General features: G+C 58.7%; 7 protein-coding genes across 7 annotated transcripts; 4 read left to right on the top strand and 3 right to left on the bottom strand.

Moving 5' to 3' along the window:
- Nucleotides 1-157: 157 nt before the first annotated feature.
- B0T15DRAFT_495291 (class II glutamine amidotransferase domain-containing protein) lies at nucleotides 158-919 on the top strand (the record flags this gene model as incomplete). Its single annotated transcript, XM_062867090.1, has 4 exons — nucleotides 158-210; nucleotides 262-302; nucleotides 353-827; nucleotides 892-919. The coding sequence occupies 4 exons, from the start codon at nucleotides 158-160 to the stop codon at nucleotides 917-919; spliced, it is 597 nt and encodes a 198-aa protein (XP_062720650.1).
- Nucleotides 920-995: 76 nt separating this feature from the next.
- Nucleotides 996-2,872, bottom strand: B0T15DRAFT_399340 (uncharacterized protein; the record flags this gene model as incomplete). Its single annotated transcript, XM_062864998.1, has 4 exons — nucleotides 996-1,447; nucleotides 1,520-2,488; nucleotides 2,512-2,537; nucleotides 2,622-2,872. 4 exons carry the CDS (start codon nucleotides 2,870-2,872, stop codon nucleotides 996-998), a joined length of 1,698 nt encoding a protein of 565 aa, XP_062720649.1.
- A 755-nt stretch (nucleotides 2,873-3,627) lies between these two features.
- Nucleotides 3,628-5,919, bottom strand: B0T15DRAFT_558949 (fungal-specific transcription factor domain-containing protein; the record flags this gene model as incomplete). The annotated part of the gene is made up of 4 exons (XM_062870491.1): nucleotides 3,628-4,385; nucleotides 4,416-4,957; nucleotides 5,124-5,574; nucleotides 5,727-5,919. The coding sequence occupies 4 exons, from the start codon at nucleotides 5,917-5,919 to the stop codon at nucleotides 3,670-3,672; spliced, it is 1,902 nt and encodes a 633-aa protein (XP_062720648.1). The 3' UTR covers nucleotides 3,628-3,669.
- Nucleotides 5,920-6,756: 837 nt separating this feature from the next.
- Nucleotides 6,757-9,272, top strand: B0T15DRAFT_568551 (major facilitator superfamily domain-containing protein; the record flags this gene model as incomplete). Its single annotated transcript, XM_062870771.1, has 5 exons — nucleotides 6,757-7,128; nucleotides 7,218-7,488; nucleotides 7,570-8,073; nucleotides 8,156-8,316; nucleotides 8,386-9,272. 5 exons carry the CDS (start codon nucleotides 6,757-6,759, stop codon nucleotides 8,845-8,847), a joined length of 1,770 nt encoding a protein of 589 aa, XP_062720647.1. The 3' UTR covers nucleotides 8,848-9,272.
- A 633-nt stretch (nucleotides 9,273-9,905) lies between these two features.
- On the bottom strand, nucleotides 9,906-10,961 carry B0T15DRAFT_254744 (serine hydrolase FSH). The gene has a single exon (XM_062863228.1). It carries the CDS (start codon nucleotides 10,853-10,855, stop codon nucleotides 10,043-10,045), a length of 813 nt encoding a protein of 270 aa, XP_062720646.1. The 5' UTR covers nucleotides 10,856-10,961; the 3' UTR covers nucleotides 9,906-10,042.
- Nucleotides 10,962-11,501: 540 nt separating this feature from the next.
- Nucleotides 11,502-13,118, top strand: B0T15DRAFT_437576 (uncharacterized protein; the record flags this gene model as incomplete). Its single annotated transcript, XM_062865851.1, has 3 exons — nucleotides 11,502-12,039; nucleotides 12,103-12,305; nucleotides 12,382-13,118. The coding sequence occupies 3 exons, from the start codon at nucleotides 11,502-11,504 to the stop codon at nucleotides 13,009-13,011; spliced, it is 1,371 nt and encodes a 456-aa protein (XP_062720645.1). The 3' UTR covers nucleotides 13,012-13,118.
- Nucleotides 13,119-13,741: 623 nt separating this feature from the next.
- On the top strand, nucleotides 13,742-22,839 carry B0T15DRAFT_419250 (uncharacterized protein). Its single transcript, XM_062865526.1, has 4 exons — nucleotides 13,742-15,212; nucleotides 15,264-18,621; nucleotides 18,676-19,770; nucleotides 19,882-22,839. The coding sequence occupies exons 1-4, from the start codon at nucleotides 13,990-13,992 to the stop codon at nucleotides 22,711-22,713; spliced, it is 8,508 nt and encodes a 2,835-aa protein (XP_062720644.1). The 5' UTR covers nucleotides 13,742-13,989; the 3' UTR covers nucleotides 22,714-22,839.
- Nucleotides 22,840-24,709: the final 1,870 nt, after the last annotated feature.

The following is a 24,709-nucleotide window of genomic DNA, read 5'->3' as shown; positions in this document are numbered from 1 at the left end:
TTGGACGCAACCTTGCATTGAAGTATCCAACAGAGCAGAAGAAGATGTGGGCCGCACGCAAGGCGTAGGTGGGTCTGGCTGACTAAGCCAGTCAGGCACTCGCAAACATATTCCACTAACTTACTACCTCTAAGGCAAGACTCCCACGTTTCCTGCAATGACTAATGACCCATCACTTGAAAAGGATGCCTGTGGTGTCGGCTTTGCATGGTAAGTGGCTTACTCTGTGTTAGCATGAGCCATCGCGCTAACAACTCGAAGCCACATCAAGGGCAAGCCTAGCCACAAGATTGTCAGCGATGGTAGGTCGTTTCTAGCTTGTTTGCGACGGCCGAGGACCTAACGTCTGTAGCGCGGAACCTCCTTTGCAATATGACCCATCGCGGTGCGGTGGGGTCCGACGCACGAGACGGCGACGGCGCGGGTGTCATGACCTCCATTCCTCACAAGTTCTTTGTCAAGAACTTTGAGCGTGAAGAAGGAATTAAGCTTCCTCCTCCGGGCCAGTATGCTGTGGGGAACCTGTTTTTCAAGCCTGATCAGGAGACGTTGCAGGAGTCCAAGCGGCAGTTGGAAGATATTGCCGAGAGCTTGGGCCTGAGGATCCTGGGGTGGCGAGAGCCTCCCGTGGACTCCACGCTCCTTGGTCCTGCTGCCGCCTCTCGTGAGCCTACCATTCTGCAGCCCTTCGTCGTGCTGCAGTCTGCGTATGGCTCGGGCAACGCTCCCGAGATGACGGACCCAGAGAAGTTTGATGAGAAGCTCTTCGAGAGGCAACTCTATGTTCTCCGGAAGCGGGCTACCCATACTGTCGGGCTCCAGAACTGGTTCTACATCTGCTCCCTTTCCAACAAGAACATTGTCTACAAGGGACAGTTGGCACCAGTTCAGGTCTACCAATACTACCATGATTTGGTGAATGCCGATTATGAGGCTCACTTTGCCCTCGTACACTCCCTCAAAGTCTCACCACTCGATCTGAGGCAACCCATCCCTCACACCGTGACTACCTTCTCGGTCGTCGAGCTCGACCCGCTGTTCGCATCCATGTTATTCAGCCCCGCCCGGAACAGACTCTCCGAGTACGTCGGGCCGGCCGCGCGGCTGTGCACCTTGCTCAGCCCAAGCTTACCACGAATCAGCCGCGGGACGAAGCCGTCGATGACTTCGTCAGCGAAGCTGTCGATGTTCAGCGAATCCTCCGCACGGAGCATCTGGCGGGCACGGATGGTGCGCAACACTGCCAGCTCGTCCGCGTTGAGCTTCTCCAGGTCCTCCTTGGTCTCGGCGTCCGGATCCACCCTTACGCGGTCAAGTTTCTCGAGCACGGCCTGCCGAGCCTCGGGCGAGATGTCCTTGAACGCATTGAAGCAGAACTCGACCGACTTGGAGACGAGGTCTTGTGTCAGCTTGCCGCTTACGTCGGCGTCGGCGAGGCCTTGTATAACTATCCAAGAGATTCAGCAAAGTCTCTCGTGTCGAGGCTCGCAGGGGAATGAGGATGGTGGGTTTCACTCACTGGGCTTGAAGAAGCTAAAAGCCCGGTCAAACCCGTCCTCGTCGAAGTCGCTCAGCACCGGTTCGTCCCCCTTGCGAATCTGCCGCAAAGCTGTCATGACGACTAGGAGGAAGCGCGAATAGCTCGTCGCAACCTTGGCCGAGTGCCACTTGGCCACATCGAACTCGCTGCAATCGCCTCGGCGGGATGCCTGAATGGTCATGGCTGCCGACAGACCGCTGGCCAAGGCAAGGTGCACTCCCGAGCTAAAATACGGGTCGATGAAGCAGCCGGCGTCGCCTACCAAGCGGAAATTGGGGCCAGCGTATGCCGACGCGCTATATGACCAGTCCGAGGCTGCCTTGATGGTGGGTGACACGAGCTCAGCCTCGGCCAATCTGGCGTGGATCTCTGGCGACATGGTCAGGCAGTTCTTGTAGAACTCGACCATGGTGGGCGAGCCCAGGCTCTTCTTGCGGGCGACGGACAGGTCCTGGCGCATGACGATGCCGACGGACAGAGTGTCGTCGTGCAGCGGGATCGCCCAGCACCAGCCGCTATGGTCTGTCAAGGCCTCGAAAAGCGGGGCCCCTTCCATCTCCGTGCCCGGGGCGTACGTCTTGGCGCCCTTCCAATAGCCCCAGTTGGCCACGTTCTTGAGCGCCTGGTTAAACTTCCGGTTCTTGAGATAACGGGTCGAGAGGATGCCGTTGCGCCCGCTGGCGTCTACGATGTAATCGAACTTGATGGAGCCTGTGGTGCCGTCGGCCTTGCGCAGCCATGATGCCGAGACTGGCCGCCCTGGGTTGCAGACCCTCTCGTCCTGGGGAAAGTCTGGGGCAGGGGCAAACTCGATGAACTCAACCTTGACCCCTTGGAAGGTACGCGCGCCGCTCGTTTCGGCATGGTCGAGCATCAGCTTGTCCGACTCGGAGCGTATCACATTCCAGGAGTAGCCGTTGGGGCCATTGGCAGCAATGAAGTCGGTGTCTGTATGGCGCAGTCAGCTCAACTCAGTGTTTGGGGAATCTCTGTATGTCTCTCCGTACAGCCAGCCCGCTTGTTGTTCAACTTGAACGCTGCACCATTCTGCCATCAGATTTTGGTGTTAGATTAGGTTCACATGCCGAAGCTTGGAAACAGAGACTTTACCTTTCTGCGAAATCCGTGGGCATCAAAGGTCTTCTCGAGATCAATGAAGCGTAGGAAATGACGCATCGAGGCAAGCATCGACTCGCCGATATGATACCGGGGAAAGTGGTCGGCCTCGAACAACACAACGTCGACCCCTTCGCGCGCAAGCACCGATGCTGTGTACGAGCCGGCGGGGCCGCCTCCCACCACAAGCACGGAACAGGATTCAGGGATGGACATGATGTCGGGTCTCGCTACGCTTCGGATAGGCCAAGTATGCCGAGACTTCGCCGCGTTGGTGGCAACCCTTACCCGAAAAATGCAGTCACCTAGGTAGTATTACGAAAATACAGGATGACTTTAGAATATCGGAAAGAGCTATGTTTATAAGCACAAGCTAGGGAAAGATAATTTCACTCTCGAACTGACTATCCCTTGTCTGGGGACCCTTTGAGGAATCTTTCGTTGTCGCGAGGCAGGCGGTGTTCCTACCACGGGATACCATCGTCGCACTCTAGCCGAATGGGGTTTCTACGGAAGTTTATTGGAGGATGCTCCATGGCTTCCACGGTCCGGGTACTGGACGTAACCAGCTCCGAAACTCCGCGTTCCTTCCTTCAGAGAAGCAGTGTGTCCCGGCTGCTGAAGGGAGCAAGTCCGAAAAAGTTAGCCTGCATGCCAAGGGTTTCACGCGTCACGCCCGGACGGACACCCAATCTACCCATAAGGAGATCTGGAAACTTTCAGTCCTGGAGGCCTAGCCCAATCCCCGTCGGCAAGAGAATTGCCGCAGCGGCGGCCCGGACTCCGTTTGCGTCAAACGGTCTTGCGCAGACGTCTGTACTGTATAATTGTTCTCCGTCCGATCCGCTGCAACGTCTTGCCCTAGACTCCCAATTGCAATGGAACATTGGCTGGAGGATGTGGTTCTCTCTATTGCTACCAAGGCACCGAGGGACAATCATGGCAGTACAAGGGTAAAGGCAGGTGCCTAACCAAGAACGACTGAATTGAGGTTGCTAACTACTTGTCTAGTACTAAGCCTGACTTGAAGAATCTTTTGATTTCGATCTGCTTGACTTCAGGGACTGAAAATGTTCTCGCGCTAGACCGTTAATCACCTGCGCATCTTGGAGCACACGTAGCAGTTGCTCGACGCCCTCATTTCGCCCCACCACCGGAGTGAAGGGCGCGGAGAGAAAGTTGGCCGCGCAGGCGAGGGGATCGGGTAGGAACGGATGCGCCTTGAAGCAACTGAGCGCCGGCACGGTCTTGGCTAGACGCACAATCTCCAGAGCCGCCACGGTGGCGCGGCGTGCGTAGGCGGCCGTCACGAGCTGCTGCTCCAGTGTACTAGTATGCCAAGAGGCGCTCTGCACCGTATCGCTGAGGAAGACGATGGCGCTGTGGGCCAGCATGTGGGCGAAGAGAAGCATGGGGTCGCCGTCGACGGGCGAATACGGGACGAGGGTCTGCACCCGCCTCTCTACTGCCGAGGCGAGCCATTCCTGCTGGGTCCAGAAGTCGTACACCTTGAGGCCATTGTCCTCAACAGATGCGTCTCGGTGGGTCATGCAGCGCCCCTGTAATGCTGCCAGCACGATGCATTCGGCAAAGGGCGACAGCGTGCTCGGCGCGGGCTCTGCTAGAGCTTCGGGCAGGAATCCCATGCGGATTGATCGGTTGTTCCGGTAGTTCTCCTCAGGCGCCGGGAGACGCGTATGGACCTGGAACCTATCAGCAAGATCAACCGCTTGTCAGTACTAAAAGAGGCTATAAGTACTTGCCATCTCCTCTCGCAACGTCAAGGGATACCCGCTTCGCAGACACAGAAAACGGTCAAAGCTGAAGGCCAGCCAAAAGGTCCGTCTCCTCTCCTCGGCGTCGACGAAGCTCTCATCTAATAGCGCGTGATCGGTAGACACGAGCGAAACTTGGGAATTGTCGAGGGCATCTACATTGTACAACCGTGCCATTTGCACCAGGCGGAACGCGCGACCCACCGTAAGCATGGCCTGGTGCTCGCCTATCCGTAGGAGCTCAGCGTATGCCAGAAGGAGCCATGCCTGAATGTGCTCAAGTGGGATCTCGTCTTTGGACGTGATTGGTGTCTGGCCGTGAGTTTCGAGTAGATGGCGCGTCTCGGCGCAGAGCTGGTCAGCGAGACCGGCCCATTGGCCTGACATGGCCGCTGCCATTGTACGCATCGCTGACTGGAGGCAGGCCCGGGCTGGCGTGAGGCTCTCCTGACTTGCCCACGCCAAGTAGCGCCCATGGTGGACGATGGGCAAGACGGGATGCACCCGGTCAAAATAGAGCTGGTCTCTGGGAGGAAAGATCGGTCAGCATGCGGCAGGCCCAAAACGACTCAACATGGAGAACAAACAGCCAAAAAAAAAAAAAAAAAAAAAAAAAAAAAAAAAGAAAAAAGAAAGAAAAAGACAGAAAAAGAAACACGAAAAAAAGAAGAAACATCATTGGGTTATCGCACAAGTCGGCTTGCATGAGATTGGTCAAGTTGCACCTCGTAGCCACCAAGGACGGACCGGCATCGACCCGGTCGAAATGATCCAGGAGCGTGATCTCTGTCCCGTGACTCCCATCGGATGGCATGAGGGCGTCTTCCGGATCCTGCCAGTCCATGCAGTCTGCCCAGCCAACGAGATCCGCACCAGCCGCAGAGTCGGAACTAGTACATGTTGACGTCAGCGTTGATGCTGATATTGCCGTTGTCGCCGCCGCAGATGATGCCGTTGATGTTGTACAAGTGAGCGCAAGATGGGTTTCTGCATCCAACCCATTTGTTTGACTGACACTGTCCTCCTCAGGAATCTGCGCTCGTGAAGACTCGGATTCTCGCTCGCGGACCCGCCTTTCTGGTACCGCCGCCGTGTCGCCGGAGGTAGACCCAAAATGCTGTTCCAGCTGCCATTGAAGCGCGGCTATGTATGTGAACAAAATAAGCAAACTGTAAGTAAAGTGTGGAACCCCACGACCTATTGAAGCGCTCGAAGCTGGTGCAGCGGACAACCCAATCCGGGGGGACACAACCACAGTTCTTATATGAAATGGCTTCAGATCGACGTGAACGCACCGATTTGTGAGCGCATCGCGTTGAGCTGGCCCTTCTTGGGACCCCTCTGCTGCCGCCTGTCGACAATGACGCATGTCGTACCAGTCTCAGCGCAGAAGCCACACTTGGGCCGCCCTCGGTCGCACCGGGCCTTGCGTCTTCGACACTCCTCGCAGGCAAAACCGGGCTGCTGCCGGAGTGCTCTCCCTTCCATGTCCGCCTTTTTTCTCAATGGGAGATTGTGTTGTGTCGTTTGGGCTTAATGGAGCCTGGATGTGAAGGGCACAGTAGTACCTCCAGAAGTTCCATTATCGTAGACGACGGCGGACGGGGTGATTAATACCACCGGTTTGTTGCATTCTTCCGGTCTCTAGAGCTCGGCATAAGCGAGCCTTCCAAGGTAGGTAGTATCCCCTACGAGTAACACATATGGATTGGAGACAAAATGCCCACACACTTGGGGTACGGAGGATGTTTCGGAAGAAAATAATAGCCATAGCCCCACGCACATGTCTCGGAAGCTCAGAGCAGTCTGTCTCTGGTGTTTAGGAGCAGTCAGAGTGATCAAAGCCAAAAGGCAGTAATTGTGAATGTCCTTGTCTTCTCCCCTATTCAATCTGCATGAGAAGCTCCCGAGTCCTGTGATTATAGCTGCATCAACAAATGCAATGGTGAGAGCAGCTATGCGAGGTGGAAAGCTTGTAGACACGGCTCAAAATGCATCGAGAACAAGATTGGATGTTGCAGACAACCGAGTGAGGAAGGTGGTTCTGTCCGTGTCTTTGTGTACGGAAAGGGTGTAGACTCCGGTTCGGACGAACCGGACTCCGCCCCTTTCGTCGTGACGGCTCAATAGACAGACCGAGAGTCAAGGCAAAATCCGTGGTCGACAAAGCAGGTACAGGAAGCGAAGCATACTTGTGTCGGTACTGTCCCCAGTGTCAAGGTCTCGTTCTCTTAGCAACATCTACGCTGCAAAGTAGAACTGACCTCTACAGCCTGCTCCGAGACACACCAGCAACCAAAGCACCAAATAATTCTATTTCTTCCAATGTCCGAAAACACTTCCCATGCCCTCGCGACCGGGAAGGAGGAAGCCGCTGCGGAATACTCACCCGACCGCTCACAAGCGCCTCCAACACAGAAGCAAGCGGCCCTCGAGAAGAGTTCCACCAGTCGCGTGGAAGAGGAATACAAGCATGAGTATCCCGAGGGGTTCAGACTCACACTCATCCTGACGGCGGTTGTGCTGGCCTACCTCTTGGTGTATCTCGACCTCGCCATCATGTCGACGGCAACGCCTTCCATCACATCCGCCTTCGACTCGCTGATCGACATCGGCTGGTACGGCGGCGCCTACCAGCTTGCCAGCGCAGCATTCCAGCCCCTGAGCGGCAAAATCTACACCTACTTCTCCATCAAGGCAAGTAGTAGTAAGCCTCGGGTCTCTTGGCCACTACTATCCGTGTCCCAACTCATGTGGGGATTGAATCTGATACTTGGAGTCCCCAGTGGTGCTTCCTCGCCTTTTTCGTCATCTTCGAGCTCGGCTCGGCCATCTGCGGAGCGGCCCAATCGTCCAACATGTTCATCGTCGGCCGGGCGATTGCGGGGCTGGGTTCTTCGGGCGTGGCAACGGGCGCCCTGAGCACCATCGCCGCTGCTCTTCCCACCAGGAGACAGCCCCTGTTCATGGGCGTGAACATGGGTCTAGGCCAGCTGGGTTTGGCGTGTGGTCCCATCATCGGAGGCGCGTTTAGCGCCAAGGTCACCTGGAGGTGGTGTGCGTTGCCAAAACTCTCTCCTTGCTCCTGGAAATTGGTGCAACGTGTTCGGGGCTAACGTGACTTGCGCCCGTGTGTAGGTTTCTACGTTAACCTCCCTCTCGGTGCCGTCGTCGGCGCGTGCCTGCTTTTCCAAGACGTCCCGGAACCAAAGCGCAAGCCTCCCGTCCGACAGGTCCTCGTCACCACCGTTAAGTCTTTGGACTTGCCAGGATTTGCCCTCATCTGCCCGGCGGCCATCATGTTCTTTCTGGGCCTTCAGTTTGGCGGAAATCGATATCCCTGGGACAGCTCCGTGGTCATTGGTCTGTTGGTCGGGGCCGCTGCCACCTTCGCCGTATTTCTGGTCTGGGAATACCACCAGGGAGACGGGGCCATGGTGCCGTTTGCCATGCTGAAGAACCGCGTCATTTCCTCGGCCGCCATGACTTTGTTTTTCTCCCTGTCCAGCATTCTTATGGCTGATTATTACCTGGCTGTGTACTTCCAAGCAGTCCTGGACGACTCGCCCCTGATGAGCGGTGTGCACATGCTGCCAACGACTCTCGGCTTGGTTCTTTTCACCATGGTCTCTGGTAGCATGGGTGAGTAGTGTGTTCCTTCTACTTTCAAGTCCACCACCTCCCTAGTACTAGCAGTTTTCCTGACCGCCGTCGTGCTACGCAGTCGAAATATTGGGGTACTACCTTCCATGGATCCTTCTAGGCGGTGCGATATCCACCATCGGCTACGGCCTTTTGTCAACTTTGAGTCCTACAACATCCGTTGCATCTTGGATCGGATACCAGGTCCTCTATGGCGTTGGCAGTGGCTCAGCAGCCGCGGGTGTGAGTTTCTTCTCTTTCCCTGTGATCAGGCGGAGTGCATCAGCTTATCTTTGCGGGCTTTTATTCCAGCCATACATAGCAGTCCAGAACCTCGTTCCTCCGGCCCAAATCCCCATCGCCATGTCTATCGTCATCTGCACCATGAACATCGGCGCCGCCACGTCTCTGATCGCTGCAAATGCCCTCTTCAGCAACAGCCTCCGCCGCGAGTTGCGCCAGCGTATCGCAATCATTGGGGTCTCTCCCGACATCATCGTCGGTGCCGGGGCCCGGTCCATCCGCCAGATCGTCTCGGGTCCCGCCCTCGACGCCGCCCTCGAGGCGTACTGCAAAGCCATCGGCCATGTCATGTACCTGGGCCTCGCCGTCAGCGCCTGCATGCTGCCCATCGCTTGGGGCCTGGGGTGGAAGGACGTCCGGAAAGTGAAGAAGCTCAATGCCATCACCTCGGAGAAGCCTGCTCCGGAAGATGGTGAGCGGACATGTGACCAGAATGTGGCGGAAAAGATGGGTTCGGAGGAGGTAGCCTGACACTCTTTCCCTCCGTTGGCCTTTTTGTGCCGTGGTGATCAAACGCCCATTTGCTTTGTTTGGTGCGTGAGATGGTCGGTTCCATTTTCCCGGATCTTCAGAGGGTGGGGATGGAAGGGATATGCCGTGCATACTAGTAATTAGATGTTCAAGTTGATGTAGGATATCGCAATTGAATGCTTCACCCTTGGTGGCATGGCTCGTGGCCCATATCCGTGATCCTACCATGTGCTATGCAAGTCGCCTGTCACTTGCCTGTACCAAAAGCAATCGAGACGATTGCTGCATGGTCTGAAGAACAGTGTCCTGTGTTGGACCCGAGTCCCAGGATCGGATCCTCCTTGTGCATGAAGCATAACACAAAGGTGTCTCGGGGCAGCCTTCGTGTTTGTGCATACGGTGCAGTGTGCAACCCACCCTCACACGACAGACAAGCGCGTTGAAGTGGTATTTATTTCACTTTGCTCCGAGGCTGAGCCAATTCCCGAGATCGCCCCACATCGGAAACCTTGCGCCCCACTCCCCGGGACGACGTCGCTACTCGTTGGTATTTTACCCCGCTTTCGGGGTTGAGATGAATCCCGAAACAGCCTCGCATCGGAAACCGACAGCCCCACTCCCGGGACATGCTCGCCGTGTGCATTCATCGGCCTTTGTTCACAGCAGTTCACACTAGACACTGCAACGTTATCCAACCAACTCTTGTTTACTTGTTGGCGTCCGACTGCAAATCCAGGGTCAGCCCCATCTTCTGGGCGAAAAGGAGCGCTTATAGAAATGGGTAACCCTGACCTAAATCTTGTTACAGTAGAACCACTGCGTGGGTTGAATCCAACGATAGATGTCACCAAATTGAACCAAAAGTTGCTTGTTTCTCTTATCTCGCACCTCAGGGGCTTTTCTGCAGGTGGGTCAATCATAACCTCGTCTTGGCCATACGGCAAGTTCCGACAAATTCTTGCAAGACGGTCTATCTTTTTTGAGTTGGGATAACTAGTTATACTCTTTTGCCTGGCGTTCGGTGATGTTTTGCATCACGTACTTGGGCCCTGCCGCAAGTTCTGGGCTGACAAACAAACTCGCATTGTCCATAGGTAAGTGATGCGCACTTCCATGCAATCACCTGTTGCGCCAGCCAAAACGAACATCCGTTGGCAGGCGGTCGGCCAGCCAACATTATATGCACCCCGCACAATCACTCTCCCAGAATGCCACACCCAAAAGCGACATCATAAATCTGGGCGACCACAACAACGACGTCGTCGGTCCTGATCGGAACCCGGTGATCTCCATCCCACTCCACCACACGCGCGGTAGACTTCTGACAGCAGTCGTGGAGCAAGCTCCTATGCATCGCAAGCCCAGGATCTCGCAGGCCATGGACATGAATCGTCGGTAGCCTCAGTAACACAGGCTCATCCGCAGCCACGTCCTTCAGCGCGGTATCCGTCGCCAGAGGCATGGAAAGCGGCCGCCCGGCGATCAAAACAGCAAAGCGATAGTCGCCGACCGCTCGCTCCCACTCCACGCCCATGTCCATGTCCATGTCCCCTCCGCTCGCCTGGCTCTGGTCCCGCCTCTGCTGCCTCCACAACAAACTCGCCGCCACCCCAGCGCCTTGGCTGAACCCCAGCAATCCCACGCAGCGGCCGGTCGCGCCGGCCTCGTCATCCGCCCGCACAGCTGCCGCGATGCTCGAGTCGATGCTGCCGATGTCGATATCGGATACCTTCCCGGGTGCCGGTGGTAGCCAGGACCGAAAGGGTCCCCACTCGCCGTAGACGGACTCGACATCCGGGCTGGGCGGGCTGGAGAAGGGCCCTTCGGCAAACACGAGACGGAATGAGGCGGCGAGATGGAGCCGGATGACGCGGCACTGAGCGCGGAAGATGCGCGCGTTGGTGCCCCCGCCGTGGAGGCAGAGGATGCGCGGGAGGTGCAGGGTCGCATCGTCGTCGCGAGTAGGACTGCCGCTGCCGGTACAGTCGTCCGGCGCCTGTGGTGCCATGAAGATGGTAAGACGAGTGGAACTAGGGACTATAGAGCGTGCTTAGACTTTGTGAGGAGGGAGCGGTAAAGTCTGCGCTTTCACGCGCATAGTACTCTATCTGTATACAGACCCTGCTGAAACTGGGTATAGTAGCAGCGTTCTCTGTTCTTGCCCTTCATTCCGCGTGTCTTCGGGGTTTCTTTCGGAGGTTAACGCGCCTACAGTGTTCTATGGTACAACACAGTTACGATGTACAAAGGCTGGATGGAAGGAGGGGGACAACCTGGACGCTACCGGTAGTCCTGTTTTCTCTGTCCTTAGCGGAAGGCCGGAGCGGAGCCATTGTGGTGAGCGTGTCTAGCGGAGAATACTATCTCCGGAACGATACAGAGCCCGACTAAGCGATGTCTCGTATCTCCGCCGTACTTGCACTGAATCCGGGCGCATCTGATGTACGGTCGAGAGTGGGACTCGGCTGGGGTGCAGCTACGGTAGTCAACACAGATACCAAGTACTAGTAGGCTTTTCCACGACGAATTCCCACACGACCGCTCCTTGGACGCTCCTCAGCCCTTGTCTCTTGAGGCCACGTGGATGCTTGCAGGCTTGCAGTTTTCTCTACAATACTCCCTCCCGGCGCTTTGGATTCCCAACCTAGCAGCGCATGGCCGACATACTGCCGAACGTTTCAGGCGGAGAGGGAGATGGGCCCGAGCCTCGACTGGAGGTCGCCGTCGTGGGTGGCGGCATCGTCGGCGTCGTCACGGCTCTGGGCCTCCTGCACCGCGAGATGCAGGTCACCGTCTACGAGCGTGCCGCCCAAATCAACGAGATCGGAGCAGGGATCGCTTTTACTGGGGTCGCGCGGGAATGTCTGCAGCGCTTGAACCCACGCCTGTTGGAGATCCTGAGCGAGGTTGGCCGAAGGAGTCCGCGCGAGACGATACGGTACTGGGACGGCTTCCATCCACGGACCAAGGAAGCTGCCGAGCGGGAAGAGAGTTCGTTGCTTTTCGAAGTGCCAGAAGGTGATTTGGCTTTCTGGGCCTGCCTGCGGTCACACCTTCTGCTTGGCATGGCGGCGCAGCTACCGGAAGGGACGGTTCAGTTTGGGAAACAACTTGTGAACTACGTCGACGTGCAGGGAAGCGACAGAGTTGCCTTGGCATTCGCTGATGGCAGTACTGCCGAGGCCGATGTCGGTTCGTTTCTGTTTTCCGTGCACTATTCTGCTATCACTCCGAGTCCCTGACATGTTGCGCTAGTGATCGGCTGCGACGGAATCCACTCGGCCACGCGCAAGCTTCTCCTGGGCGCAGACCACCCAGCCACGAAGCCCAGCTACAGCCACAAGAAGTTCTTCCGTGCTATTGTTCCGTTCCCAGGGGCTGTTGCTGCCTTGGGCCCCGACAAGGCGCATGATTATTGCATTCACTTAGGGCCCGATGCCCACATGATCTCCTTCCCGGTTTGTCAAGTCTTTGTTTCCATGGCCCGTTCTACCAAAAAGCAGAGGGCTGATACTAGCACTACTACCATCAAAGGTGAACAATGCGGCCATGTATAATATATTCCTCGCGATCCATGACCCGGACGATTGGCTGGACCCGCACGCCATGGTCGCCCCCAGCACACGCGCTGAAGCTTCCGCCGCGCTCCGGGACTGGGGTCCGCACGTCGCCGAAATCGTGAATCTCCTCCCGGAGCAGCTACCCAAGTACGGCGTTTTCGACATGGCGGAGAACCCAGCGCCAGCGTACGCGTGCGGACGCGTGTGTATCGCCGGCGACGCAGCACATGCCAGCAGCCCGTTCCATGGTGCCGGCGCGGGCATGGGCGTCGAGGATGCACTCGTCCTGGCTGAGCTGCTTGCCCAGGTTCAGAATCTGCCCGTGGCCGTACGACTGCGCGCTCTCCCGGCTGCCTTGGAGGCTTTCAGTGCCGTCCGGAGGGAGCGTAGCCAGTGGTTGGTGCAGAGCTCGCGCGACATGGGCGATATCTTACAGTGGCGGTATCCAGCTACGGCTCGGGACAGCAGGAAAATCAAGGCCGAGTTTCAGCGGCGTGCGAGGAAGATTTGGGACTTTGACGTGAATGGTATGGTGGTGGAAGCGAAGACGGAATACAGACGCCGAGTGGGCAGCCTGCTGCAAGGACATCGAACTACTAACTAGGTACTAGCATTACTAGTACTATAGTGGTAGGATCAATCACATAGTTAATGGATGATAGGGAACCTCAACGTTCTGCTACCATCGTGACCGTAATTACAACAGTCTAGAAGTTAGCACCCCATTCATTGCATAGCAAAGACCCCTGTTTGTTTTTCATTGTTCTACACTAACTCCACACCGAAGCAATCGGCGGATTGAAATCTGGTGGGGAATCAACTCGAGGAAAACCCGAGTGCTTAAATCGTGATGCTGAAGATAAGGGTAGAGGCCACCGACCACAAGTCAACACACACTAGGAGGACTGGTAATATATAGGGTTACATGGAGGAAGATTGCGATCCAAGGACTCTCTTACATTATAAAAAGAACTACTATAGGTTCTAGGGACACAGTCTCGTCCCTCCTCAAGAAAGCAATCCGAACCCTACATTTCACCACTTCACTTCCTTGCTTTCTTCTCTCGTACAGGATTCGGTCAACGAGCCACTTGCACAGCCGGAGAAATCTGAGGTCCGGGATGATTTCGGAAGTCGTTGCGGATAATTTGTTTCGAAGTCCCATTTGGGAGCCCGGGCCGAGCTGACATGATAGCTGTTGCGCCGGACTTTCGGACTGACAAGTCCGAAAGGCCGTTGGTCAGGGCAGCCTACGCTGCCGACTGGGCTAGGTTCAACTGCCAACTCTGGGGTTCTGGCCCAAACAAGACGCTGATCCTTGATCTCTGTGAAGGCAAGCATGAAGCGTGGCCCAGTGCACGGCCGTGCGCGCCAGACCTAAGTCCTCTGACGGACGTATTTATGCGCATAGGGTGTTGGGGGGAAATGCTAGAACGTAGCCGCGCCCTTCAGGTGTAATAGCAAAACAGGACTCGAAGCACCCAACATCAACCGACTTCCGCAGGTCTCTTGTATGCCTTGAGTTTTTGGAAGTCTTATTTGCCTCTATCCTTGGCAATCTTACTCGTAGAAAGGAGCTATCATGACGAGCGTAACGGACTCCAACAACGGCTCCTGCCAGTCGACCATTCTCCTTTTTGGACCACATGTCGGCACCTTCACTAAGCCTTCGATGGACAGGCTGGTCCGGCCGCTCGCTCACTCCAGCCACCGAGACTGGATCCTCGACACAGTCGCCGGGCTGCCAACCTACTGGGATGCGCTGACTGACAAGGTACCCAACATCGCTGACGCAATCCCAGGCCGACGGCAACTAGCCGATCTCGATTCATGGTTGCGGCACGGCCTCGTCGACGTCGCGCAGGACGATGCCAGCCTGTTGCCGAGCATCGTGGTCGGACCGCTGGTGGTATTCCTGCAGCTAGCTCAGTACTGGCGCTACCTCGAGCTCACACGGCCCGGATCTTCAGATCCACAAGCGGACTTGGTGGCACGCCAGAAGCAGCGAGGAGGGGCTGGTCAGGCTGAGGTGGAGTCTTTGGGTTTCTGTGCCGGGCTGCTGGCCTCGGTGGCCGTCGCGAGCGCCAAGAGCCGGCAGGAGTTCCGCCAGTACGGCGCCGTGGCAGTGCGGCTGGCGATGCTGCTCGGAGCGCTGATCGATGCCCAAGAAGTGTGGGACAAGCGTCGCGGCAAGGGCGGTTCCGTGTCATACGCGATAGCATGGCGTGGCCAGACGCAGGCTAACGAGGTAACGCGCATCCTGGAGGGCTTGGCACCGGACGCATATGTTGCCGTCGTGTATGACGAGGCCCGCGCCACGGTAACCACGTCCCGGCGCACGTCTGCTCTTCTCCTGAGCCGACTGCAGGCCGCGGGGGTCACGGCGGCCGAGATCGGCATCAAGGGCTATATCCACAGTCCGGGCGCGGACCGGAAGGACGATGCCGAGCGTCTCGTCGACCTGTGCCGGTCTTTCGACGATCTGCAGTATGCCGACGCAGCCTCCCTCGCGCTGCCAACCTACAACAACCAGGCCGAGGGCAGACCCGTGTCCCAAGAGAGCGGCAACATGACAGAGATGGTGCTGCGCGCCATCCTGGTGCAGCAGTGCAATTGGTATGGCACGTTCCGAGCTGCCACGGAGGGCGAGGGCAAGAAGCCCTTTGTGGTCACGTTTGGCCTCGAGCGTTGCATTCCGCCCTCTCTGATGCGGAGGCTCGGAACTCGCCAAGTGCACTTCGAGGACGACCAGGCAAATCGGGACATGCTCTTGGCTCCTACTGGTAGTCCTCCGCCTCCCGCAGCGTCCGTGCTGAATGGGGCTACTACTACTACTAGTACTAGTACTAGTCCTAGTCCTAGTACCAGCAGCAGTATCCAAGCGCAGCCGCAACATGCTCATGGACGCCTCGCCAGTGACGACAACACGGAAGCCATAGCGGTGATTGGCATGTCGGTCAAGACCGCCGGCGCCGACGACTTGGAAGAGTTTGCCGAGATGCTCAAGACGGGCCAGTCGCAGCACGAGCCGATCACGCGGGAGCGGCTCATGCACGATATGCTGTTCCGGAAGGCAGCAGACAGCGGCGGGCCCAACAGCCGGTTCTACGGCTGCTTCCTGCGGGACGCCGATGCGTTCGACCACAAGTTCTTCAAGCGAAGCCCGCGCGAGTCGGCGGCCATGGATCCGCAGAGCCGTCTGGTGCTGCAGGCCGCCTACCAGGCCGTCGAGCAGTCGGGCTACTTCACCGAGACACCGCCCGTGCGCGACGACGACGGCGACGACGGCCGCGACAGGCGGCATGTCGGCGTCTATCTAGGCTCTTGCGGCGTCGATTACGAGCACAACATCACCTGCCACGAGCCCAATGCCTTCACGGCGACAGGGGCGCTGAAGAGCTTCATCACGGGCCGCGTGTCGCACTACTTTGGCTGGACCGGCCCGTGCATGACGTTTGACACGGCGTGTTCATCCTCGGCCGTGGCCATCCACACGGCCTGCCGCAACCTGCTGTCGGGTGAGTGCACGGCGGCGCTGGCGGGGGGGTCCAACAGCATCACCAACATGCTCTGGTTCCAGAATCTCAGCGCCGGCAGCTTCATCAGCCCGACGGGCCAGTGCAAGCCGTTTGACGACGCCGCCGACGGCTACTGCCGCGCCGAGGGCCTGGCCTTTGTGTTCCTCAAGAAGCTGTCCGACGCGGTCCGTGACGGCAACCCCGTGCTGGCCACCATCGCCAGCACCGCCGTCTACCAGAACCAGAACTGCACGCCGTTGTTTGTGCCCAACTCGCCATCGCTGTCGGCCCTGTTCAGGTATGTGATGCGCCAGGCAGGTGTCGCGCCCCGCGACGTGTCCCTCGTCGAGGCCCACGGGACCGGCACGCCGGTCGGAGACCCGGCCGAGTGGGAGAGCATCCGCCTTTCGCTCGGTGGCCCGGGCGTCGGCCGGGACAAGAAACTGCCCGTCGGCTCGGTCAAGGGCCACGTTGGCCATACCGAAGGCGCGTCGGGCGCCATTGCGTTGGTCAAGATCGTCATCATGATGCGCGGCCGCTTTATCCCTCCGCAGGCCAGCTTTACCAAACTGAGCCGCAATATCGATGCGCGGCCCGACGACATGATGGAAGTGGTCACGGAACTGCGGCCCTGGGCGGGCGCGCACAAGATCGCCCTCCTCAACAACTATGGCGCATGCGGCTCCAACGCAAGCCTCATCGTGACCGACCCGCCGCCCCAATGCTTGCCGGTGCCGATGCGCAGCGGTAGTGGCGCCTGGGATCGTGCGGAAGAGGGGGCGAGGCGGTATTATCCCTTCTGGATCGCGGGCCTCGACACCCGGGCCATTTCCGCGTACTCGGCCAAGCTGGTGGCATACCTGCGGTCATCATCCTGGTGCCCCCGACAGGACATCACGCTGGCCGACATCTCCTTCAACGTGAACCGGCAGTCCAACCGCGGCCTGCCGCAAGGCTTCATCTTCCGCTGCCGCTCGGTGGCCGAGCTGCACGAGAAGCTGGACCAGGCCGCCGGCGTCGCCCGCTCCGGGAACCGGCTCGACCAAGACGCCGCGGCGGCAAGCGTCGGAATTGCGCCAGTACCAGCCGAGCGGCCCGTCATCCTGTGCTTTGGCGGCCAGGTGTCCGGCTTCGTCGGGCTTGACCGCGGGCTCTTCGACAGCGCGGTCGTGCTGCGCCGGCACCTGGACGACTGCGACGCCGCCGTGGCCTCCCTCGGGCTGGGCAGCATCTACCCGGACATCTTCGCGCGAGAGCCGGTGCGGGACCCGGTCAAGCTGCAGACGGCGCTGTTTGCCCTGCAGTATGCGTGCGCCAGGAGCTGGCTGGACTGCGGTCTCCGGACCAAGGTCGCCGCCGTCGTGGGCCACAGTTTCGGAGAGATCACGGCGCTGTGCGTGGCCGGCGTCCTCGGTCTGGAGGATACGGTGAAGCTCGTGGCGGCACGGGCCGGGCTGGTGCGCGATGGCTGGGGTGACGACCCGGGCGCCATGATGGCCGTGGAAGCCGCCGACGAGACGCTCGTCCGTGAGCTCCTGGAGGAGGCGAATCGCATCCGTGGCGCGAACGGCGCTGCCCGCGCCCAGATTGCGTGCTACAACGGCCCACGGAGCTTCACCGTCGCCGGGTCGACCGGCGCCGTCGAGGCGGTGCAGACAACCATCACCTCGGACCCCGGCAGGTTCGGGGCGGTCAAGAGCAAGCGACTCGGCGTGACGAACGCCTTCCACTCCGCCCTCGTCGACAGACTGGCGGATGGGCTAGGGCAGGTCGGGAAAGAGCTCACCTTCCACCCACCCTCGATTCCCGTCGAGCGCGCCACGGAAGCACCGTCCGACGCAAGCCAGACGGACTGGAGGTTCGTGCCTCGACAGATGCGTGAGCCTGTCTTCTTCCACCACGCGGTGCAGCGCTTGTCCCAGCGCCACCCGCAAGCCATTTTCCTCGAAGCGGGCTCCAACTCGACCGTCACCGTCATGGCAGCCAGGGCCCTCGCCCAAAGCCAGCCTCCGCGCTCCTCCTCGTCGAGTCACCACTTCCAAGCCGTGTCCGTCACCAACTCGGACACGGGCGTCGACGGGCTGGTGGACGCGACGGTTTCGCTGTGGAACCAGGGCTTGCGCGTCTCCTTCTGGCCACATCATGCCCTGCAGGCGCAGGAGTACGCGCAGTTGCTGCTGCTGCCGCCTTACCAGTTCGACAAATCCTCGCGCCACTGGCTTCCCATCAAGTCGCCCCTCGAGGCGATCAACGAGGCGGCAAGGGCCCTAGTCTCCGGTGGTGGCGAGCTCGCAGGAGCTCCACGGCAGCTGCGCCAGGATCAGAACCAGCCCAATACTAGCGATCCCAAGCGGCTGGGTCTGTGGCATTTTGTCGGGTACCAAGACAGCGGGAGGAGGAGGAGGAGGAGAACGGCGCGCTTTCGCATCAACACAGAATCGGAGAAATACAGGCACTTCGTCCTGGGCCACGTCATCGTGCAGACGGCGCCGATTTGCCCCGGCACGCTCGAGTGCGACATCGTGATCGAGGCGCTGTTCAGCCTCCTCCCGGACGCTCGCGCGTCGGGTGTGCAGCCCGAGGTGCGCGACATGGTGAACCACACGCCCATCTGCGTGGACCCGACCCGCGTCGTCTACCTGGACCTCTCGCCCCTGGACAGAACCCGCACACAGTGGCGCGCGCACATCTTCAGCGTCCCCGCCGACACCGTCCTCGACCCAGCTGCCGCCCCCGCCGCCGACAGCGAGACCAACGAGACGTCGGTCGTTCACGTTCTTCAAACGCACGCCGAGGCCCGCGTCTCCATGCGGGCCCCCACCGACGCCGCCTACCTCGGCGCGTTCGGCCAGCTCGCCCGCCTCGTCAGCCACGCGCGCTGCCTCGAACTGCTCAACCTCGGCCTCGACAGCGACGGCGTCGAAGTGCTGCAGGGCCGCCACGTCTACCGCTCCTTCGGCGCCATCGTCGACTACGCCGACATCTACCGCGGTGTGCGCTACCTCGTGGGGCGCGGCGCCGAGTGCGCCGGCCACGTGCAGCTGCCGCGGCACCTTCGCGGGAACACGTGGCTGGACGTGCCGCTGAGCGACAGCTTCAGCCAGGTCGCCGGGCTGTGGGTCAACCTCATGACCGACCTGCCGCCGGGTGATATGTACATCGCCACGGCGTGTGAGCGGTCGATGCGCGCCGCCGTCGTGTCGCCGCCCCGGGAGGCGACCGACGTGTGGCATGTCTACGCGCGCCATGCGCCACAAGGGGGGGACAAGGGGTACCTGTCGGATCTGTTTGTCTTTGAGGCCGCGACGGGAGCGCTGGTCGAGGTCATGCTCGGCGTGCACTATGGCCGGGTGGCGAAGGCGTCGATGAGCAGGATGCTGGCGCGCATGACGACCGACGAGTCGGTGCTGCGCGCCAACCCCAAGGTCTCGCAGCCCCCTCCGCGCACCGTCGCCACTGCTGCTTCCAAGCAGGGAGTCAGCACTACGACCAGTCCTAGTCGTAGTAGTAAGAAACGGGTGCAAAAGAAGGGCAAGGGCAAGGGCAAGGGCAAGGGCAAGGGCAAGACATCCTCGGGCCGGCGGGACATCACCGACGAGGTACGCAACCTCGTGGCCGGCGTGTCGGGCATCGAAGCCAGCGAGATAGAGCTCGACTCGGAGATGGCCGACTTCGGCATTGACTCCCTGATGGGAATGGAGCTGGCGCGGGAAGTGGAGCTGGCCTTCCGCTGCAAGCTGGACCAGGCCGAGCAGATGGAGGCTACCAGTCTGCGCAAGTTTGTCGCGTGCGTAGCAAAGGCCCTTTTTGGCCCGGACGCGGAAGGGGACCAGGACAGCTCGGTTGTGGTTGATCATGTCAGCGAAGAGGACGAAGAGGACGAAGAAGACGAAGAAGACGAAGAAGACGAAGAAGACGAAGAAGACGAAGACGACGAAGACGACGAAGACGACGAGGACGATGAGGACGAGGACGAGGACAAAAGCGATTCCTGCGCCACGACTGGCGAAGGCGGGACATGGTCGTCGGAGGCTGGCCAGGAGGACCCAGTCAAGAGCTCATCCGGTTCAGGGACTCCGGACTCGGGCATCTACATTCCTCCTCCCCGGCAGAAGGCAGCCCAGAAAGGAGCCGAGCACGTTTCGAGCAAGCCCCTGACAACACCAGGTCCAGCTACCGTGCCACCGCCGGCCGTGAGCACCCTGGCACTGTTGCCATCAGACGTGCTCGAGGCCTTCGGCGAGGTCAAGCTGGCTACGGACAGCCTCATGTGCGAATACCGGATTGACAAGACCGAAACGGCCCATATGGCCGGAAGCAACCGTCTCTGCGCGGCGCTCGTCGTCGAGGCCTTCGACGAGCTCGGCTCGCCCCTCCGAACCGCCGCCCCCGGCCAGCGGCTCGACCGCGTGCCCTTCCTCCCGCAGCACGATCGGCTGGTGCAGTGCCTGTACGAATTCCTCGAGCGCGACGCCCGCCTCATCGACGTCGACCCCGACCCCGACGCCGCAGCCGGCCAGCAGCTGACACGCACCCACATCGCCGCCCCGCGCAAGACGAGCGACGCCGTCCTCCAGGAGCTCCTGGCCGCCCACCCAGAGTTTGCCGTGCCCAACCGGCTGACCTACTACGCTGGCAAGCAGCTGGCGGGCGTGCTCAGTGGCCGGACCGACGGCATCCGGGTGCTCTTCGGCAGCCCGGAGGGCCGCGAGCTGACGGCCGCCATGTACTGCGAGCACACCTTCAACCGAATGAATTACGAGCAGATGCGTCGCGTGGTGGAGCGCTTGGCCGAGCGCCTCCAGAGTCGGGCCCACGGCGGCGGCGCCGCGGCAGAGGAGACGGGGAAGACGCTCAAGGTGCTGGAGATGGGCGCCGGCACGGGCGGCACCACGCTCGTCATGGCGCCGTTTCTGGCGTCGCTCGAGGCGCGCGGCATCCTGCGCGTCGAGTACACCTTCACGGACCTGTCGCCGTCCATGGTCGCCAACGCGCGTCGGCGGTTCGGCAAGCTGTATCCGTTCATGCGGTTTGCCGTGCACGACATCGAAAAGCCGCCGGCGCCGGAGCTGCGCGGACAGCACCTGGTGCTGGCCAGCAACGCCATCCACGCCACGCACAGCCTGGTCGTCTCGGCGGCGAATGTGCGGCAGGCTCTGCGGGCCGATGGGTTCCTCATGATCCTGGAGATGACCGAGGTGGCTCCCTTCATCGACCTTGTCTTCGGTCTGCTGGAGGGTTGGTGGCTGTTCGACGACGGGCGGACGCATGCGGTGGTGCCGGCAGAACACTGGGAGCGCGACCTACATTCGGCCGGCTTTGGCCATGTCGACTGGACGGACGGGCATCTGGCCGAGAACGCGTTCCAGAAGGTCATCATTGCGTTGGCCTCCGGGACCCAGGGGGCGCGCCTGCCGAAGCCAGCTCCGAGGCTGACGACCGAGCTCGACAGAGGCGAGGAGGTGGTATTAGCTCGTACCGCCGAGGCAGACAGGCTCGTCGCGAGATACTCAGCGGGCTGGGCCACGCCAAGACTGCAAGCCCTCAGCACGCAAAGGGAGAAAAAGCAAGAGCAGACGAAGCGTAGCAGGGTTAGCAAGGTGGCCCGCGACGCTGTCGTTCTGGTGACAGGCGCCACCGGGAGCCTAGGCTCGCATCTGGCGCAGAAGCTAGCCGAGAGCCCTGTCGTCGCGCAGGTCGTGTGCCTCAACCGCCGCCACAGCAGCAGCGGCGGCCTATCTCCCGACAAGCGACAGCAAGAGTCGTTTCTATCCAAAGGCATTGTGCTCTCGCCAGGGGCACGTGCGAAGCTGCGTGTCCTCGAAACCGTCACGTCCCAGCCGCACCTGGGCCTGCCACCGCACGAGTACAACTGGCTCGTGCAGAACGGCACCCACATCGTGCATAACGCGTGGCCCATGAGCGGCACGCGGTCCGTCGGCGCCTTCGAGCCGCAACTACAGACCATGCGAAACCTGCTCGACCTGGCGCGCGAGATGGCCACTGCTACTAGTAATACTCACGACGATAGCAGCCCCGGCATCCGCGTCGGATTTCAGTTCGTCTCGTCCATCGGCGTGGTCGGCTACGCGGGGGAGGCGCGCGTGCCCGAGCGCCGTTTCCCCCTTTCGGCCGCCCTTCCCAGCGGCTACTGCGAGGCCAAATGGGTGTGCGAACGCATGCTGGACGAGACGCTACATCGGTACCCGGGCCTATTCCGACCCATGGTGGTGCGGCCGGGCCAGATTGCTGGGTCCTCCGCCAGCGGGTACTGGAACCCCGTCGAGCACTTTGCCTTCATGGTGAAGTCGGCCCAGGCCCTGCGCGCATGGCCCGACCTCGACGGCGTGTTGCAGTGGATTCCCGTAGACCACTGCGCCGGTGTCGCTGCTGATTTGCTCAAGCTCGGTTCTGTTGCTGCCGATGATGATGTCCCGGACGCATATCCCGTCTACCACATCGACAACCCCGTCGGTCAACGGTGGAAAGACATGTCGCCTGTGCTGGCCGCCGCGCTGAACATTCCGCGCGAGGCTATCATTCCCTTCAAGAGCTGGATCAAGCGGGTCCGTCGGTCGCCCCTGCATATCGAGACAGAGAACCCGGCAGCTCGTCTTGTTGACTTCCTCGACGAACACTTTGAGCGCATGTCCTGCGGTGGCCTGATTTTAGACACGACTAAAGCGAAGGAACACTCCCCTACGATGGCGAGAGTGGGCCCCGTAAGTGCCGAGACCGCCCGTCTCTATATAGTGGCTTGGAAGCAGACGGGGTTTTTGCATTGGTAAATGGTTTCAAGTGTTAGAACAACAAAGGAAGCGGAGAGGGGATACTCTGATGGGTTTCTTTTCATTAAAAGGGGCTAATTAATGGATTTTAGTCAGTTAGTTAGTAGTTATGACAGCTTATTTGGGGGTGAATTTCCTTCCTCGGCTTGAATACTGAACTTCCTCAAATGGCCTCTCTTCCGTAATTTCCGGACTTTTTCGCTGAGCCGATTAGGAAGGGGTGGTAGGTCCCTGTGTTACGGTTATCTGTGCATTCACTTTCACTTCTCGCCCAACATCACCACCCGTCAACGTCAACACCTGTCAATGGAGTTCGAGCATTCAGTCACATGGCTAACAGAAAGTTTTTCTATTATTTTACGTAATGTTTAATGTGGCCCCGCTTTGCAGGAAATTTTATGACCTGTCCTCAGCCATGCAGCCGACAGTGTCCGCCGTAGCCGGTGATGTGCACTGCAAGCGGAACGGTGGCCATTCAGTTACTGAAGCTGTACGCGATTTATCAGAGGAATGAATTTTATTTTTTTTTTTTTTTACTAACGCGAATTAATAGGTTTGGCACCCGCGTCATCACCGCCTGCGTCGAGTCGATTCGTGCTTATACAAACAATAGCTTAAGCTATATAAGGGTTATTATAGCGAGAGCTAAGTCCCTACGGCAGTGCTATATAAGCATTTAGCGTATGGGCGGCCGCTATAGTAGGTTCGAGCTGGTTTTAGATAAGCGAGTATAGATACAGAGAGCTATCTAGACAAGCTAGGTATTAGGGATTCAGATACTTGAGACGGAGATTGCGCTAGATAGAAGGTATAGCAGCCCCGCCGACTCTGAGTTGAGAACCTAGGGAGGTAAGTTGTTCAAGAGGATAGAGAGATTGATTTGGAAGGGTAAGATTCGCCCGTGTCTAGTTGAGCTAGATAGTACGAGTAAGTTCGAGAGAATTATAAGGGGTATAGAGAGGTTAAAGAAGGGAGAGCTCTCTAGAAAGAAGCTTATTTTTATGCTTAACTAATCTGAAACCTCTTTGATCGTGATTAGCATCTACTTCTTATGTAGAGGATATAACGTGATTTATAAGCGAGTCATGAGTATAAGCGGGCCGTGGCTTTTCCACTACCCTACAACAACAACCGTCCAAAATACAATAACAATAGTATCAACTAACTACAATTACATTAGAAACAGCTGAATCAGACGATTCTGCAGCCTCTCAGCAGGTACAGGCATTATGGCCAGGCTTGCCACACACACCATAGCACCGAACCTTCGTATGACCCCCCCCGTACTACTACCTTCCGGCTATGTATTTTCCACTACCTCCCCACCCACAGCCTTCTAGGCCAGTAAATCCTGTGCATCTTGCACAGTAAGTGATCCTCCAAGCTGCATACGCATTCTTTTAGCTCTGCGGCGCTTGCTTAGTGCCTCGTTGGCCTTGCGGAGCGAAGAGACCTCTAACCGAAGGAGAGCTACCTGGTGCATGACAGCCATTGTACCCTTGGCAAGTTGATCTACAGCCGCCAACATCGAAGTCGGAGAGCTGTTTTGATGGTTGGCAATGCGAGTCTTAATGAGCGTCGACTGCGATTCGGTTTCTCGGGGGTTGTATGGTGTCTGGAAGATCCAAGGTTGTGCTATAGTAGGCTATAAGACTGGGGGTATTAGTATACGAAGCTATACATCCAGGGTAGAAAGCACCCTCTCTAGATTATACGGCATAAGGCCAGCCCCTATAAAGCCACCCTATATATTGCTCTCTATTATAGAGGCAAAAAAGGCTTTGCGGAAGGCATAGAGGAACTCGAGCTTGCTGATATGGTTGATGTTCGCGTATATTAAGTTCTCGATTTGGCGACCATACGCCCGCTTTAGTAGCCCGAAACAGCCAACGTCGAGTGGCTGGCACTTATAGGAAGAGTATGCAGGTATATAGAGCGTCTTGATATTATTATCCCGGCAGTAGTTCTCGAATTTGATCGAGTAATGGCTCTCGTG

This window comes from Chaetomium strumarium (assembly GCF_033439665.1).
Source record: "Chaetomium strumarium strain CBS 333.67 chromosome Unknown B0T15scaffold_5, whole genome shotgun sequence".
Classification (NCBI taxonomy): Eukaryota; Fungi; Ascomycota; class Sordariomycetes; order Sordariales; family Chaetomiaceae; genus Chaetomium; species Chaetomium strumarium.
The sequence above is the reverse complement of the archived record's forward strand: the minus strand, read 5'-3'. Positions and strand labels throughout refer to the sequence as shown.